Here is a 13,366-nt window from a genome sequence, read left to right as displayed (position 1 = left end):
AGGTCACTTGGTGTATAAATGCAAGCTGCGTTTTTCAAATCCTGGTTTAAAGAAGAAAAATTGAAGGTTAAATTATCCTGTTTGTATGTGTGATATGTTGCGGTATTTTCTTAAGAACAATCCTTTAAATCAATTTTTCACGGGATAAATAGGTCGACGAGCAGAATAGATATGTCTAAAGTTATTGTAGCTAATGAACAATTCATAAAAATACCGTAAAAGACGTCGAAAGTTTAACTACAAAAAGAATTGAATATATTTTGTTCAATTATTATTTGTGGCTATTGTTAAAAACCTCTATATTTTACATTTGACCTTACCTACTTTTTGTTGACTTTTCGTAAAAATCTATCATATAAAAGAACGCATTGTAAAATTATCAACTGAATATTAAAGAAATTGTCTCCTCGCATTATGAGATTTCAACGCTTTAAAGCACCGCAAAAGTCTTAAGCCAACCGCACGTATATCGCCGCATACCAAACTACCAACTATTTGTTTCTATTACTACGTTTATTTCCACAGATAACTGTAATGTAAGATGTAGTTTAATGTAATGTACTGAAACGATTTCAGTATCTCGAAATATAAAGATAAAAGATAAATCTAAGTTTTGTGTGAATTAATAAACTGATTTAATGGATCTCTTGCTTTTGTACAAGTGTAAATCCAGCAAGGAAGTTAAAATTAGGTAGAATCTCACTTAATATATCACCGTATTATTTAAATATCAATAAATTTACCTTATTTTCCACTATTTGTTTGCAACGTCTTTACTGCTTTTACATGACCTATATTGCAAAAGCGAGAACTTTGAGGGTATTTGTAATTCTCTCAACATTTGTGAAGCACAAGATTTGATCTTACTTACCTTATCTTATTTTACTGTTTTATACATTTGAAAGTTGAGATAGAAGTTCGTTACAATAAACAATTAAAAAAGATATAGAAAAAAAAATTACACAAATAATTTATAACATTGATTAATATGGACAGAATACATTGAACACGATACTTTTAACCCCGGCAAACCTGGCAAACCAAAGTCGCGAGCAGGAGAGCTATTAAAAGTTACAGAACCTTAATTCTCTTACCTTAAGAATTAAAGTTCTGTAAAACTCTTGCATCTAGCTTCCTACTTGCATTACTTTCATCCGGTTTCTGGGGTACATTCAGCGGTAGGTTATCTATTCAATAGCGTTTAAACTCATATAAAAAAACGCTACGTTTATTAAGTAAAACTACATACCATTACCTCCCATACACGTCACTGTCCTCAAATATCTCGTTGAGTGGTCCCACTGGCGAGGTCCAATGGCAGTAGCGAGGCTCCGGGCTCTGGAAACTGATCCGATGTGTCTAATTAGAGTAGAAGCGTGTGCGTGGGCATAATAACGTTACCAAATATAACATAGCTATGTTGTATGTATGTATACAAGGGACTATGTGGTCATTGATTATTGCACGGTTCCTGAGTACATTTAGCGGTAGTTTATCTATTCATTAGCGTTTTTTTATATGTGTTAAAACGCTATTGAATAGATAAACTACCGCTAAATGTACCTCAGAAACCGGGGGTAAGTGATGTGAGTTCTATTTTTTGTGGTATTAGAAATTGTTGTTCAATAATGGGTAAAAATAAACATTATTGCAAGTAATTTATTATTATATACGGAGGTTTGAGGTAAACGATTTCCTTGAATTGGTTTTAAATACAAATGCAATCGCAATTTACATAGGTGTGCCTGCGAAGTGATAATTCATTATTTAAATTTATCAGTGAATAGCCAAAAATAATCTATCTCTATAGATAAAACAAACTGCAGTTTCGCCAAGAGTCTTCGTGGGTAGAATAACATTTAATTAGAACCAATTACTATACTACTGCCAGTACGATCATAATAAACAGTAATAAGCAATATAATTAGTTTACTAATCAATCTCAAACACACACGTAGCAATATATCGGATCCTCTCTGTGCTCGGTCAACAAACATCTGTCCTAAACTAACAGTCTAGGCGGGAGCAGTAGGGACGAGAGATCAAAGAAATGGGAAATACTTACCACCTTCAATTATAATGTCCATTTTGTATCTATAAAAATTAAAAAGTGCCACTGAAATGTATGGACACGTTTAACTTTTGAACAACTAAACTAAATTAGATTATTATCGTTTTGATATATTTGTAACTGTCTGGATAAAATTGTGCTATATACGGACGAAGACGAGCTGAGCCGCTAATTCTCTTATTTATTTTATACAGTTGACTATAATATTTGGCTTTTAAACAAATGCAGTCACTTAATAAATATTGACAGTGATAAAACTTTTTAAAAGTACCCACAGAGTGTAAAAAAAACATAAAGGAAATTGGCACTACTTCAAATTCTAAGTAAAATAAATAATGAGGTAAGGTAGATTGAATCTACGGAAGCATAAAGGGGGTGTTTGGAAAGTTAAAGATAAGCTGGTACAAATAAAAACTTTAGAACATAACTTAAAAGCTACGATAAGCCAATAAGGGCGTAGCAGCAAGGGAGCCCTAACTTCGTAGATCCGTAGACCGATAGTTCTACGCCGTAGCCACTTAGCTACGGAAAGCACTTTGCAATAAATGATGGTGCAATCGGCACTTTTGCTCGCTAGCGACAAAAGAAAAGAGTTTATTTTTGTAATTATATTATTTTAATTTGTTTATCTAAAATTTAACTTATACCATCGATTATTCGTAACATATAAAATCGTAATATAAAAGTCATAGAGAGCTAATTTTTATTCATTTTCCTATTTCGACAGTCCAGTATTCGTTACTTAATAGAAAGTATTAATAAAAATAATCATTATAAAGTACCGTTTAGTTAGTTATTCACACTATCTGTATTATACTGAAAACGTTACCAACTAGTAAAAAAATGAAAATTCCTACTACCTTGGTGGCTAACTGCTAGCTCACATAAATTTACAAATTCTTTGTTAAGTCGGCAACCTCTTTAATGCGGTTTTACGCTATCTATTGGCATATGAAATAAACGTTTAGGATGATACATTTTAGCATTGTATGTTCTTTAGTAGTCTGTAGTAATCCTAATAGAGGGCGCTGATACTACTTTTATTCGTGTATCACTAAATGCTACTAACCAAATTCAATAGATGGCGCTAGTAGTTCAGTATGCATTTCTTTAAGTTTTCACTTCTGCTCCTAAATTTTCATTTCATCTTATTCTGATTTTGCCATATTTCGTACATTCTCATCGCCATGGTGTATACACCTCGGCGATAATGATATAGAGCGTAGCCATGGTAATGTGTGGTCGCAATTTTAAAATGAATACTATTTTTACCCACTTCATATATGCTCTAATAAGCCTTAACTTTTGGTGTGTAAATTTTTGTAAAATACTGGCTTTCAGTAGGCCTGAAATTACTAGATAGATAGCTGTAATGTTGAACATTACGTCTGAGGACAAGAATAAAGTTTTTCCAAGTGTTAGACTAGTGCTATCATAGATACTTAAACTTACAACTTAGTAAATAATTAAGGGTTTCAAATAAAATAAAATCATCGTAATACATAATTATTTATTCGTGTATAATTATTTGAATACATCAAAAATTTTTGGTGTAATACGAAATTCGCTAATGCGCAATCTCCTGGCCTCACTACCTGTATATAAGTAGGCCAGTATATATATTGTTTGCTCTTAACAATTATTGTACATCGTCAGGAATGTACTATCTTCTACCACTACTTAGCACGTACGCAGCTAAAATAGTAAATCGAATTTTACACAATAAACTTTAAAATTAAATACATTAAATTAACTAAAGTTATAAAACATAAAATCAGTCATTTACAAAAAAAAAAACGTTTTTCAATATTTTTACAACGCTAAGATTTTTTTACTGGAGATTTTTTCGTAATTTTGGATATCGCTTATTGCACTACGATTATTATAATTTATGAAAAACTTATGTACTTAGGGCAAGCTGCCATAGCTTCAAGACATTTGCAATTGCACGACGAAACAGAGACACTTTCAAACACTTCCCATTTAACTTATATTTAACTTAACTATTATAACTAAGGAAATGGCATTTTGTGATGCTAAACGGTCTATTTGTGAACGAAAATTTAAGTAGCCTTACTTTTACAAAACAACTTTTATTAACTATTCAATTATCTTGTTTTATTTGACTATAACAAAGTTATTCGAGACTTATTCCCGGTCACAGGCAGCCCATCGATGACAAACACAAAGTGTGGATCCATCGATAGAAAACTATGACGCAGTTGAAATAAAAAAGTAAAAAATAAACGTGAACCTTTAGAGATTTTAGTAAAATTCATTATTTTCATAAACGTCTACGATTTAAAAGGAAACCCGTTTTCTTTGGACGACAAAACCGCCCATCCCAAATCCATCGCGGCATATTGTCAACACCATTACCGAAAACGCTCAAGTAAAACGCAATGGATAACGTAATAAGTTTTCCGTCCAAAGAAAACGAATCTATACTCACAATTTATAAATACCTACTCACTAAGTACAATACTGACATCTTCATAGAGAAATTAAAATATACACCTTTGAAATCATCAATCACAAACATACGGGGAGGGGTGTATAAACGCTGCACTACTACGCTCAAAACTATTTACAATAATATACAAAACAGCGACATATTTACATTACACTATTTCAATTTCAACGCATACATAGGGTGTCAGCAACTGACTTGCAAAACGAACTGTTAAATAAAACACGCAATGAAACGCGTAATAGCGTGTCAACCGAATGGGGTCTAAAAAAGATTTATAATAATATGCAACAGCTAATATAGCAGTCATTACTGAAAGCTGTGGTTAAAAGCCTTACGCCTGTACTGCAGTAATACGAGAACAAACTATAATTACAAAATTAAGTGCCCAATAATAATTAACTTGTTTAATGGCCGCCATTCTGCATTTTCAATTTGTTTCCTCAGCTCTGCAGCTAGACATCGGTTAGCTAGTAGTATGTAGTGTAATATAAATACGTTCCGTCACTACACAAACAGAAAACAGACGCGCCACACTGTCCACTCATCACATCTGTCAAATTATAAATAAAATACCAACTAAAAACTATATTTACATAAATTGTCACATTATGATGACATCATAAAAAAATGTATTAAAATTATCATACAAAACATCCATTAAAGAACAGGCAGAAATTATTTTTGCTTTTTTTATTTACAAATAATTCCACGTTCTTTAGGCAGTGACGTAATTTACTTTGAGAACTATAAATACTTTGAAAAAATACAAAAAAAAAACTTAATCACATTAAAACATAACTAAGTACGTTAATATCTTTATTGGATGATCCGTAAAGTGAAATTTTGTACTTATCCTCGAATAATTTGAGTTCAATCTTTAAAACAATACTTTAGAGTTTCGTTACTTCAAGCGACCAGTATTTCTTAGCGTAACATAAATTGCAAACGTAGCTGCTCAGTTTTAATAGTATTATTGAGTCTAGATCTAACAAAAAAAGCGGATTATAGACATAAACTCAATTTCAAAAATACAGTTCGATGACGAAACTCACTGCCTATGCTCTGAAGGGGGAAAGCAAGAAGAAATGGACCGCAGAGGCCAACAGATCAAATTTAAATTTCACTCTTTTCATTAGCCATAACTTCCCACTTTTATTCCTTTCATTATTAATTTCAACTACTTCATAAACATGGACAATTCGGCAACACTCTGTATATGATCGAACACCTGAGCATTAAAAAAAAATTAATGCCAGATTCAATTTAAATGTCAAATCGAATTCAAAATTTGGAACGCAACTGTCATAGCTTTAAAATACTGGTCGTTTGCAAACGTTATATAATAGAACTACCCTACGAAATGTATTGATGTGTTTAGGAGACCATTTGCCTGTGTCCATTCTGTGAGTTGTTGGCAGGGAACAGTACGCCTTCGTAAGTGACGCCGTTCAGTTCTATCGACACCACCAGCTGCTGGTCACCTGTGCTCGCGTCACCTGTAAAATATAATCGTTTGTTAGATGCTGACAGTAAGAAGTCAATTGGAAAATGCGCTGAAAATAACTTCTGGGTGTGGTCTTAACACCTGCTTTCAAATGACACGTGTATGATTAGATCTAAACTAAAGTGTAAATATCTATCCACACATATCTGAGCGGCTCCTAGCTCTGCAAGGCTCTATCCATAGGGACTGAAATTTTAGAAGCAGTAGATAAAATTGTGGCCCAAAGGCTTTGCATAAAACTACTAACAAATGTGACCATGGTATAGCAAGGTCCATCTGCTATCACTAAACTTCACTATCAATAAAAAATATGAAATTACAGTAAATTAATAAGAAGTTACCTCTAGTGGTGATCTTGAAGGCAGCGCCGTTGACTCCGTTGGCGTTGCCTCCGTTGAGCGCGTGCGGCGGCGAGGGCGGGTCGAGGCGCGCGCGCGCGAGCGGCGCCAGCGCGGGCGAGGGCGGCGAGGCGCGCGGCGACGCGGGCCGCGGCGTGCGGCGCTTGGCCGGCGGCGCGGGCGACCGGCACGCCTCGCGCTTGCCCCCCGACGCGCTAGAGTTCGGGCTCTCGCTCAGGTTTAGTGCTTCGCTGTGAGTTACAAGTCAACTTGTTAACTCTTTGTTATATTATGACTTGATTCGACTTATAGGAGATGTTGTAAGTGTAAATCACTCTTATGCGTTCATTTGCATTTGATCTACTGAAAAACTACTATCTTGAAACACTATTTAGCTACACGGATTTTCTTTATAACTTGAGAGCTTTAAGAGTGATTAACACCTCAATCTGCTTAGGTATATTAAACTACATTTTCAACATTTAGAGGTTGTTTTATCGTTATCTGAGAATTGAACTCAAGTTTTCAAATGTTAACTAACTAAATAATAGTGATCGTTTCGATCAATATTCTGGTATTAAGCTAACCAAAGGCTAATAGTAATATCTCTAGCTTGATGTTGTATGTATTCTTACCGTTGTGGTTCGAGATCAGGCTGTGGGCTGTTGTTGTTGTTGTTGTTGTAGAGGGACCAGAGCGTGAGGCGCGACACGTCGATGGCGCTGAGAGCGGCCGCGTCGCGCGGGGACATGATCGGCGCCGGACCGTTCACGCTCGGCGGGGACTCGGAACCTGGGACATAAAATAGTAATTTAAGTAAAATTTCATAATTTCTTTTTGGTCCTTAAAAAGTTATGGAGATATAAGAAAGCGCAGTGTTTTTCTGGAGGCCAGAAAGAACACCACATACAAATTAGATAGGTTTGATGATTCTTCATGACAAATAGAAAATGACTATGGTCACTCAAATTTTATTTAACATTCTTAGACCATGCGCTGATTCCGGTCCGCTGTTTCGTGATCGACGAGGATATCAAAAGTATCATTTTCGGTCTCTGCTTACGCTTTGTCTGGAGGCATTTAGAATGCGATGCGAAAAAGAAAGCTATGGCTTTTTTTTAAGAAAAAAATAATGTAAGGTCATTATTTACTTACCATTTCTCATAAGCTCCCTCTGCTGCTGAATCATCTTCATATACTCCCGGACTCTGTACTCAATATCGTGTTGCGCGAGATGCGGCGCGTGTGGCGGCAACGGCGGCAGCCGGGGAGCGACGCCGCCGAGCGACAGCGACAACGGCTGCATGTGTTGCGACAGTTGCGCCAGCGACGCGGGCACGCCACGGTTCAGAGGCGGCTGGAATGGAGGTATCTACGTTAGGAGAATTGATTCGATATAGTACACTGTTTTAATATTGTACTTATGACTATTATATATCTCTTATTATAGGTACTTGGGAGGGAATCTTAAAGATTTTTTGATAAACTTGGAAGAAGGAAACAAAACTAACGACCATACGCAGAGACGCTGCGTTTCTAAGAGACAAGGAGACCTTTAAGCATTTCTTCCATTAATTAATTAATTGTCATTTCTTAGTGTTCTCCCCCGCTGAAAGTTACTTATATGAAAATGTATGCTTACGTATAATTTAATAACGGAAGAAATAGTTACGCGTAAAAAAGTACAATTAAGTCAGAAGCTGGGCTTGCGACTGACATATAAAGTAAGTCATTAATGGTACAGAACCTTGGAAAACCCATGCGTCAAGATATAAGTCTCCTTCTTTAAAACAAAGTATTTGAACCCTAACATTCAATTTAAACTGTGTTATATCCTCACCATAGCTAACGCAGCCTGAGCATCATACTGTCCCGAAGCGCGCCGACCCTCGCGCTTGTTGCCTTCAATGGCGGCGTCCAGCTCACTGCGGGTCGACAGGTTCTTCTTCTCACACTCATAGTCGTATAGGTACTTCATGTATCTAGAACAAACAAATATTATTTTATAGCCTTTACATACTAATAAACAGATATTTAATGGGTTTTTGGTAAAAGTAGAGCTAACTTCAGTTCACCGTTGCTTTATACATATTAGTAAAGATCTTAGGAACAAATTTACTACCAAATCCTTATTATTAAACCTTTAGATACGGCGTCAATAATGACAATTTTATTATTACCAAGATTTTCTATTATATAATTCTACGACAAATTCTTTAAATTGTAAAGATAATATCATGAACACTACCTATGTATGAAAAGACGGGGAGACCATTTAATGTTACTATAAAGAACGACAAATGCAAATTACAAAATTATAACTAATTTCCAGAATTTCAAGCATAAATCACACGGTGTAATTATTTCGCTGGTGTTACTATGATCACTAAAAGACTTTATAGACGCGTTAAACTGGACAGGAATTTTGTATTTCAACTGCGACAGAGGATAAAAGAAACCGTAAAGCGGCTCCGACAAAGACCAAACATTTTGTAAGTATCTATTATAATTCAAAATAATCTCCGATCTATCAGCTAGGAGATAAATCAAAACATTTCAAAGTCAGTGTCACCATTCAATCCTTTTAACGAATCTAATAATATCTTTATTGCTGCGAGCGGGGCATGACAGCTTGTAAATCATATTTCAAGCCCAATTATTATCAAAAGTCTATCCTTCAAGTATAATACGTGCCATTACACTCGTAATCCTATTCTGTAACGTGTCAATTTTATATGACGGTATTGTGCGTCTACCTTACCATATGTCATATTAAGCGGTCACATATTTAATGCGTAACACAATAACGCGACTCGCCGACGTGTCATAAAAACGCCACCTTTAAAACGGTCACTGTGATCTATATATACGACATTCGTCATTACTGTTCAACTAATTTTATGAATGTCACTAGTCTGCTCGGCTAAGACGCATTAAAAATAGTCTATTGTCTTGATATAACCCCAGAAGTATGTGGCTAATGCGAATTTAGTTCGTAACCCGCTTCTAAATAAGTACACTCAGAATCGTAGACAAAGAAATATTTTAACAATCTGAATCACTTCTAAGAATTTATTTTCGGTTTGATGAATGGTTTTTCCAATTTTCATGGCGTGTTAACGATATTCCGCTCTTAGATAACTTTTACCACAATGCCTATTGTAGAACAGTGCATGCATTAGAAACGAGTTAAACAGAAATATTTGGTTACAAAATCACTTCAAACATTATGAAAATTAACGTCACTGCTCGCATACATAACGTTGTGAATAGAAGGTGCGTACAAAATGATCGGATCGTGCGTAACCGCCGTACATTTTGTATCGTAGTAAACCACCTTTATGGCAACCACAAAAGCCGAGGTGAAGGAACTCTACAAGATAAATGGGAAATTATATCGGCCGAGATGAGCTAGAGGTTATTAATTATGAAGATGTCATATTGTCGTCGGCGGCTCACGTACTCTATTGTGCACCAGTCTTTGTCTCCTCCTCGTGAGAATTTGAATAAGGTTAGATACAAAGCACCATCCAATATGGAGCTCCTGACTTGGTTAGACCACACAGACGTTTCTTTTGTAGATTAAGCTCTAGATTATGTGCGTGGATACAAGTACCGATATGGAATCGGCCTAAATTATTGGAACTCGTGATGCGATTGCCTTTTGTTTTGTTTGAAGAAAGCTCTTTCTTTATAGACCAATAGGCAATGAAGGCATACTTATTGATCTTGTTGAATTAGTGTATAAGACTTAGGTATTTTTGAAAATCAAGACTTAAGCATTCTACGTCTAACATTCCTAACCTACCAATTCCGTATGATTTATTTGCATCAGACTTTAATCAGCTTCGTGCCCTTCGGATTCACTCAAATCTCACACTACGCTGAAACAGTATTTCATAGAGCAATAAACAATTATATTGCATGTTCACTTACTGTGTACGTAACGTGAAGGCAGCCGAAGTGATGGAGGAAGGCAGCCGGAGTCCCTTGATGATCTCCTGCCACAGTTTCTTGTTGATGACCTCCACCAGGCCGCCGCGGGCGATCACCAGGTTGTACAGCTCGTACAGGTCCAGGACTGACTTCGCCATTATCGGGAGCCGGTTGATTGGTGTTCCTGTAACAAATTATAGAGGAAAATTAGATATAGATTTATTTTCGTGAATGTAAGGACGGGTAATGTAACCTCAGAAGATACCCTGGTTGTATCTATATATTTTGACATGTGTATAAACAATAAGACAGCTAGAATGATTGTTGATATTTGGAGCAGTTTATTTTGCGTGAAGTTCATTTTCTAAAATATAGCAGAAAAAAGACGTTTAAATAAAGACGAAAACCTTTAACGAATGTTTCTGGGCACAGTTATTAGTGTAGATAATTATGGCATAATCCATCAGTTAAGAAAAAGACTGCAGTTTCTACAAAGTGCAATTACAATATTACGTTTATAAATATAACAAATAAGTACATACAGATCATAAACAAACATAAGGAAACATGTTAATATAGTGAGATAGGTCCGAATAGAGGCGGTCAGTGCATTCGTCCACTATTACCAGCTGTAAAACCCTTTAGTACCCACTTGGTAAGCATCGTAAAACGAACGAACAACTAACACAAGAACGACCAACTTAGATGTCGTTCTGCACACATAAACTAATGTGATTGATTTTTATTTTAAGAACCCATAGAATTATTATAAGTAAGTTAGCTTTGTCTGTTATGCTCTCGAAATAAAACTGATTTAGAACAATTTAGGCTGTGAAGAGATAGTTTTGGTAAATATAAACTGGAGGAGGCTGCAGCCTAAACCTTTGAAATACCAGAAGATATGCATAACTAATGACCATCTTTTAAAAACGACAATTTGGATTATAGTTAGATCGAAGTTGACGGACAATATGGTTATAGTACTTTGCTAGCGCAATGACTTAAATTACAGGTATGAAATTGAACGGCAAGAATAACATATAAGGACATAAATATCCTATTCTTTCAAAATTTAGCAACCTAAGTTTATAAAAAGTACGTATGCATACAAAAGTTGGCAACAAGGGTCGAGTGTAGAGAATCGCATCGCATCGCACGATCGATGATTTACGCGTAGCGCAAGCGCGTCAGATCGTGGCTTTACGACGCGCGCGCACGTTAGTAGCCCGGATTTAGCACAGCCCGTGTGGCCGCGGAAGCAAGCCGTTTGTTCTACAGGCTTGTTTGCCAGTTTTGCCACTATTTGATTTACTGTAATTTGACTGTTAACTTGTGTATGACGTGACGAATCCGGATGGTATTCGCCATAAGGAAAAGCTCGGCCACGCTAATACGACTGTCAATGGATTGTGTTTATGTTTTCGTTAGACTGTTACGTGTGAGTTAATATAGTATAAAGTTATTGTTTACATGAAATAGAGCTCAGGACGGATCTAATACAATAACTTACTCTAGTACAGTAATTTAATTGTCAAATCAATTTATATAACTTTTATAATTTAGTCTCTTCACTACTGAAACCTATTAAATAACCATACATAACATAGAAGTGAGACTGTCGAAATTAGTTCCAAAATTAATCTTCTAACAACTACAAATTGAAATTTATGAACGAATGTTTAGAAATCACACCACACTAGACCGACATAAAATTATACCACCTACAACACCAATAAAGTTAATAAACCTCCAGAAAAGCCGTCCATTAACTTTAAATATAATCTTAGAAACATAACTGAAGCAATTTCATTAGTTATTTGAGTAAACGCAGCTACAATCAATCAGCCGGCGCAATAATTGTTGCAAACAATTCGTTACATTTGCGAAGTCACTTCGACGCTCGTATCCAGTTACAAGCGTTTGTAACAGACGTCTAATGCGGCCTGTTCCCGTCTCGTTATATTAGCTTTCAATCCATTTATTATATAAAGTAACTGCTATGTTTTACATACCCAAGTTAATTTGAAAAAGCGAGCAAGTGGAGAGCGTCGATGAAATAATTTTGTATTTTTTCTATGTTGTGTTAGATGTGATTAAATGATCGGTTTATAAAATAAATTAGACCTAAGCTTTCCCATTCTTGATATAATGATTTCATCTTTGGCAATGAGTTTCACAAAAATAGTCATTTTGTATTGGTTAGTGACTCTACCTAGATAATAATCTATAAATCGTACCTAAAACTGAGCATCACATATCTAATAGACACGAAAATTATTGCAAAAGCCCTATTTCTGCTCAGTAGCAACACAAATTACTCCAGCAATTCCCATTTCAATTACCCAATCGCAAATTCCCTAAACAAGAACGAGCCCAGAGCGTCGATCGTTTATTGATGAGCGCGAGGCATTAGCGAAATACCTAAACGACTATTTGTCAATCCGTCTTCCCGTCTGCACTTAATCATCCCCCCGGTTATCTGGGCCACGGGCGAGGGAGGGGGCGAGGCGGGGTGCGAGGGGGAGGGAGGCAAGGGGTGGTTACGTCACCCGTTCAGATTAATTGCCACGTTCTAAGTAAATGGTACAACATGATGACGCAGAATTGGTCTCAACAACGTAGATACTATGTTTGTATGAAAGTTTACCTGGAATTTTGTAATATACCGTGTCGAATTGTGTATTGAACATTGTGTGTATGAGGAAAATCAAATGTATGATTATGCCGAATGTATGTATTATGTTTGGTGAATAGACAGTACCTACGTAACAGAAAGCCCCTATTCAATGAGACTGTAGGTAGAGTCGCGATAGTAATGATGATTTTTCCTTAAGTTATGCTTGAATTCATAAGGATATAAACATTTATTGTTCTGGGATTTAACCAGAAAATTATAGAAAAGACATTTTGTTAAAGTAATTTCATATTATTTATTATTATTCCCCTATATTTGTCTTAAACCGTAGGGTTAAGTAAGTGAGTAATTCCACTCTATTACGCTAAATAGATCCTATATTATTATATAAGGTAACTCCAAATTACTC

The 13,366-nt window shown here is 35.8% G+C and overlaps 1 protein-coding gene across 1 annotated transcript in view; it reads right to left on the bottom strand.

Moving 5' to 3' along the window:
• Positions 1–3,564: 3,564 nt before the first annotated feature.
• The window catches only part of LOC142979863 (uncharacterized), a 113,781-nt gene continuing 103,979 nt past the window's right edge, over positions 3,565–13,366 (bottom strand). The window contains exons 5-10 of the mRNA XM_076125076.1: positions 10,323–10,506; positions 8,227–8,368; positions 7,542–7,743; positions 7,022–7,178; positions 6,390–6,637; positions 3,565–6,040 (exon numbers count right to left, since the gene is read on the bottom strand). Of these exons, the coding sequence (XP_075981191.1) occupies positions 5,919–6,040; positions 6,390–6,637; positions 7,022–7,178; positions 7,542–7,743; positions 8,227–8,368; positions 10,323–10,506 (1,055 nt within the window). The 3' untranslated portion in view covers positions 3,565–5,918. The remainder of the gene's footprint in view (positions 6,041–6,389; positions 6,638–7,021; positions 7,179–7,541; positions 7,744–8,226; positions 8,369–10,322; positions 10,507–13,366) is intronic.

This window comes from Anticarsia gemmatalis, chromosome 17 (assembly GCF_050436995.1).
Source record: "Anticarsia gemmatalis isolate Benzon Research Colony breed Stoneville strain chromosome 17, ilAntGemm2 primary, whole genome shotgun sequence".
In the NCBI taxonomy this organism is placed as follows: domain Eukaryota; kingdom Metazoa; phylum Arthropoda; class Insecta; order Lepidoptera; family Erebidae; genus Anticarsia; species Anticarsia gemmatalis.
The sequence above is the reverse complement of the archived record's forward strand: the minus strand, read 5'-3'. Positions and strand labels throughout refer to the sequence as shown.